Raw genomic sequence first — 5,748 nt, 5'->3', positions numbered from 1 at the left:
GCCCAATCTTCATGAATTGAGCTTTTGATTTAGTAGGATAGTGTAAAGCAGTAAAGCTTTGGCCATCAAAACTGTAATAAGAACTATCAGCATAGGATGAAATGTAGTAGTATTGAGGCGGAACAGTATCTGTGTAAGCAGCCCAGCTTCCATTGAGAACACTAAGAGCAAGCAAACCTTGACTATGATTGGTTGCTGAAATGCTTGCTATGAGCTTCCGCCCGGAAACCAAATTCTGCCCTGGAAGCAAAGAATCTGTAGGATGATCAAAAGACTGCCAAATCGCGCGCTTTCTCTTATCAAAGAGCACAAGATTTCCCATTTCTGTTAAGTTTAAGCCAGAAACAGATTTCCCAATTGTATCAGTGGACCAAACAAGAGTGCCATCAGAATCCGTCAAGACCAAGTTGCCATCATGGCCTAGTTGCAAGGTTGCATTGAATTTCACTGGATGATTCCTGTTAGCAGACCAAACTAACTGGGGTTTATCTATCCTACCATTCTCCTCGTTGTATCTGTTGTAGAGAGGAACAACAATTGACTTGGACTTTGGAATTTATGGCACATCTAAATGAGGAGGAAAGTGCCCAATGATTCCAAATTAATTGTTAGTAGCAATTTGTAACAGTACTTGGGATCTGATCTCTTTTTAAAAAATTGGTTAACATAAGATGAACTAAAGGTGGTTAAGATCCAAGAATAGTTCATCTGGTTTGTGTAAACTTTTAACTACTAAATAGACTTCCCATAATTTCTAAAATATAATGAGTTCAGTGGTAAAAACTTAAAATTAAAATGTGGATTTGGAAAATGATTGCTGGAAAGAGTGTTACAACTTAAAACTCAACAGAAATGACAGCACGGAAGCTTTTGGAAAATTGAATGTGCTAAGCTTGGATAAAGAGAAACCCAAGCTAACCAAATTATATTATCATATATAATACACAGCCTTACATGGGAAATGGATCATTGGATATCTCATGAAAAAACAAGAAAATGGCCTTTTCCGATAGCATAACACAATAAAGCTTACAACATAATACTATTTGAATTCAGTAGCTGCACCACCACATACAATATCATTACTTATTTTCACACATGAATTGAAAAGCCTCTACATGATAGTAACATGAAGCTCAAAAATTTAATATAGAAGTTACTGAACATTACATTTCATGAATTATAATCTCATACACGGTAAAAAAGTTATGCTAGAATTGAAAATGTTGCGATATTTGACATTACACAACCATATGTTGGTTCCTTCAAAGACAAAATCTTAAGCATATTGTTTACCTTGGTCCCGATAAAATTGAAGGAAATTTTGAACTGATAATGACTTCCCTCTCTTGGTTGCCTGCCCCAACCTCAGGTACATGTGTGAAATCATAATTCAAGCTGGTTTCAACAGTCACCAAACCTTCCAATGCCTTAACCACCAATGACATGGAAGGCCTCTTGGAAAAATCTCCCTGTAGACACCATGCTGCAAGGCTCATCATTTCTGTCACTGCTTCCCTGTGGAGCTGCATATCCTCATTTTTGTCAACCATATCAATGAGCTGCTCTTGTTCCGCTTTTCTCCTAAATACACGTAGCAAATGGACATCTTCTTCATCAGGTTGAGACCAATCCAAATTCTTTCGCCCACAGAGAATTTCCAAAAGGACAATTCCAAAAGCATAAACATCAACTTTCTCAGTGATTACCGAGCTCAACCATTCAGGGGCTAAATAACCCCGTGTTCCTCTCATTCTAGTCACAACTTTGCTTTTGTCTTTCTCAATTAGCTTCGACAACCCAAAATCTGATATCTTAGCATTGAGATATTGATCTAGAAGGATGTTTTGTGGTTTGATGTCCAAATGAATTATCTTATGGCTGCAATCCTCATGTAGATATGCTAACCCTTTGGCGATATCTGATATTATCCTCTGCCTTGTGTTCCATGTAAGCCCATTTTCTTGATTTTCATGCGTAATCCACCTATCCAGCGATCCATTCACCATGTACTCATAGATTAGAAGCCTGTGGCTTTTTTCGGCACAAAATCCAATGAGTTTTACCAGATTGATATGGTGAATGCCACCGATTGCCTTTACTTCTGTTAAGAATGATTCCTTTACTTGACCTACACCATCCAGATTCTTCACAGCTATTTTAGTTCCATTTCTCAGTGTTCCTTCATAAACACAGCCAAATCCTCCTTCCCCGAGCTTTCTACTGAAATCATCTGTAGTTATTTTCAGCTCATTGTAAGAGAATCGAGTTAGAATTCCCGGAAAGATTGGTGCTAGATCCAAAATATCCGCAGCCTTTCTGGACTCATGTGCCCTCTTTCTGAAAATAACAAAGCAAGTAGCTATGCTTAAAATTATCCCGAAGAAAGCTGCAAGAGTAGATCCTATTATCACTTTGAAACGTCTTGATTTCTTTCCTCCAGGAATGATTAGAGACCGAGTCTGCGCCTCTGGGGTATTTTGCACCTTAAGAAATACTGTCTCACCTCTTCCTTCTTCGCTGTCTGTGAGAGAGAAAACTTCATTCAGTAACAAACAGTTCCCTCTTCGAGCCCCATTCCAATTATATTCAAAAACAGCAGCTTTGCAAGAACAGTTACTCAGACAGGCCCTTTTGCAATCTTCCAACTTTTTCTGCCCAAGCCACAATTTACTCGAATTTAGTTCCTGATCAATGTTAAATGAAAAATATGTAGTATTCTTGAGCTCTATGAAACTATGATACCGCAAAAAGTTGCAGTTAACGGAAGTCAGCTGTGAACATCCAAGATCTGGTTTCCTCTCAGAAAATGGTCTGAAGAAGTTTTCCTGTGGCGGACAAGTACATTGGCCGTTATTTGTACAAATGCTATAACTTCCACATACCATTGGATACCCACAGTTATCTACATATGGCGACAAAATGTCAGAAACTTCATGCCAATCAACTACAGACCATTGGTATACCTTTAAATGTCCATCGGGCCCAATCTTCATGAATTGAGCTGTCGAGTTAGTAGGATTGTGTAAAGCAGTAAAGGTTTGACCATCAAAACTGTAATAAGGACTATCTTCAAAATATGAATTGTAGTAGTATTGAGGTGGAACTGTATCTGTGTAAGCAGCCCAGCTTCCATTGAGAACAGTAAGAGAAAACAAACCTTGACTCCGATTGGTTGCTGAAACGCTTGCTATGAGCTTCTGCCCGGAAACCAAATTCTGCCCTGGAAGCAAAGAGTCTGTAGGATGATCAAAAGACTGCCAAATTGTGCGCTTTCTCTTATCAAAGAGAACAAGATTTCCCATTCCTGTCAAGTTTAAGCCAGAAACAGATTTCCCAATTGTATCAGTGGACCAAACAAGAGTGCCATCGGAGTCTGTCAAGACCAAGTTGCCATCATGGCCTAGTTGCAAGGTTGCATTGAATTTCACTGGATGGTTCCTGTTAGCAGACCAAACTAACTGGGGTTTATTTATCTCATCGTTTTCCCTGTTGTAGTTGATGTGGTACAAAAGGATACCAAGAAGGCATTCAGTGACATTGTAATTGCAGTAGAAGCCACAGAGGAATCGTGAGCCAGCATTTTTTCGCTGAAGTATGGGTGTCACGAAACCAAAGAAGTCCTCGGTGGAATTAACAAAAAGAGAGGGCCTGTTGATCCAGAAAGAGGAAAGCCCGGCAAGCCCTGCAGTAGAATTCGAAAGAGTGATGTTGTATTCCTGTAAAGGTTGCGATATAGCAAATCGAGACGAACAACAGAGGAGATAAATGAAGAGAAGGATAGGAAAATACAGTCTCTTTTCTACAAACATATTTTTCTAAAATATATGAGTTCTTTCTGTTGTGCCTTTTTTGGGGATATGACCTCTCTTTAGACTTGGCATACATCAGTTTTAAATTAACTTTTCAATCTTTGCTTAGTTGAAAGGCATCACATTTAAATTCTTCCATTCTGTTGACTTCAAACACTATTTTCAGCAGCCAACTTTGACTATAACATACAATGATTTCTCATTTTATTTTACTAAAATTTGAAAACAGCATGAAGTTGGCTTTCAATTATCAACAGCGTAGACAAACACTCATAATTCCATTAGTTTTGATTTCTCAATTTGCCGCAACAACTAAATTGATATCACTCGTTTCTGAATTTCTTGCACGCGGAGATACAAGAAATTAAAGGAATATATCAGTTTTTTTTTTCTTTTCATTTCTGTGCTGCACAAGTCAGCTGCTGAAGAGTGCATAAGTCAACAAAAGTTGAGAAGATAAAACATATTGAAAAAGGTTTCTGTGAGGCCCCTCCCCTGTTGACTGAGCAAGGATTTGACTACTGATACCTTCAACTAGAGGTGGACATAGGTCGATTTGATTTGGTTTTTCATTAAAAAAAACCTAAATCAATTATGTCGGTTTATTAAATCTAAAAATCAAATCAAACCATGCAAAGTCGGTTTTTTCGGTTTCGGTTTTAGTCGGTTTTTTTGGGTTTTCGGGTTTTTTTGGTTTTTTACAACTATACGGTGTTTGAAAAAGAGATCAAATATATTTCCACTTACCTGCATGATAAGCTAAACTTAAGAAATGTTAAATGAATAGAAATTTTCGTAAAAATGGTAAAATTCACATGAGTACAATTTCTTTTTTTAAAAATATGAACGTACATTATGTTAAATTAATAAGATTAAAGGATATAGTCAAACTGAATACAAAACGAAATATTTACAAAGTCAATTGTTAACTTCGAATTTGAAAAATTATAACAATATAATTGTAACTTCGAATCTTAATACAAAATAAAATATTTCCAAATTTTACAAGCCCAAATTTGAAATAAAATATATAAACATTGAAAATTATAAACTAACTAAAAATATATTAACAAAGTAGATTATAAATAATATTTTTTATCTATAAATAAAAATAAAATTAATTATATAATATTTACAAAGATTTACAAGCCCAAATTTGAAATAAAATATATAAACATTGAAAACTATAAACTAACTAAAAATATATTAACAAAGTAGATTATAAAGGGTTCGGTTTGGGTTCGGTTTGACTTTTTTCTTTTAATACCAAACCAAACCAAACCAAGAGTGGTCGGTTTTTTTTTTTCAACTGCCAAACCAACCAAACCAAACCACAAATCGTTTTTTTTTTCGGTTTGATTTGGTTCGTCGGTTCGGTTTGACTTGTACACCCCTACCTTCAACTTTCCTTTTTGAATTAGGGACTTCAAAAAAAATTTATCGATAAATAAAATATAAAATATATATATTATGTCGGTTTGATTTGGATTCGGTTTGACTTTTTTCTTTTAATACCAAACCAAACCAAGAGTGGTCGGTTTTTTTTTCAACTGCCAAACCAACCAAACCAAACCACAAATCGTTTTTTTTTTTCGGTTTGATTTGGTTCGTCGGTTCGGTTTGACTTGTACACCCCTACCTTCAACTTTCCTTTTTGAATTAGGGACTTCAACTGGTAGTGTCCAGTGAGAATTATTGTGATACGCTACCGGAAAACTGGGCCTGAAAGTTCGTTTGTCCTTGTCAGACTGAGTTAGAGCCCTTAAATGGGTTGTTAGTTTCCTTATATGAACATGCGCAATCCTCCTTCATGAGCTAGTTTTGGGGTTAAGTTAAGCCTAAGGATCATATTTTCACATGGTGTCAGAACTAGGTTCAACCTTAATTTAACTTTTCTATTTCCTTTCCAGAAATACAAGATAATCGAATTCTGAGG

General features: G+C 36.2%; 1 protein-coding gene across 1 annotated transcript in view; it reads right to left on the bottom strand.

The window, feature by feature from the left end:
• Positions 1–1,125: 1,125 nt before the first annotated feature.
• The window catches only part of LOC125875611 (G-type lectin S-receptor-like serine/threonine-protein kinase SD2-5), a 22,294-nt gene continuing 17,671 nt past the window's right edge, over positions 1,126–5,748 (bottom strand). Inside the window, exon 2 of the mRNA XM_049556602.1 lies at positions 1,126–3,865. Within this exon, the coding sequence (XP_049412559.1) occupies positions 1,293–3,812 (2,520 nt within the window). The 5' untranslated portion in view covers positions 3,813–3,865 and the 3' untranslated portion in view covers positions 1,126–1,292. The remainder of the gene's footprint in view (positions 3,866–5,748) is intronic.

Source organism: Solanum stenotomum, chromosome 9, assembly GCF_019186545.1.
Source record: "Solanum stenotomum isolate F172 chromosome 9, ASM1918654v1, whole genome shotgun sequence".
Taxonomy (NCBI): domain Eukaryota; kingdom Viridiplantae; phylum Streptophyta; class Magnoliopsida; order Solanales; family Solanaceae; genus Solanum; species Solanum stenotomum.
Note: the sequence above shows the minus strand (reverse complement) of the source record. Positions and strands in the feature narration are given on the sequence as shown.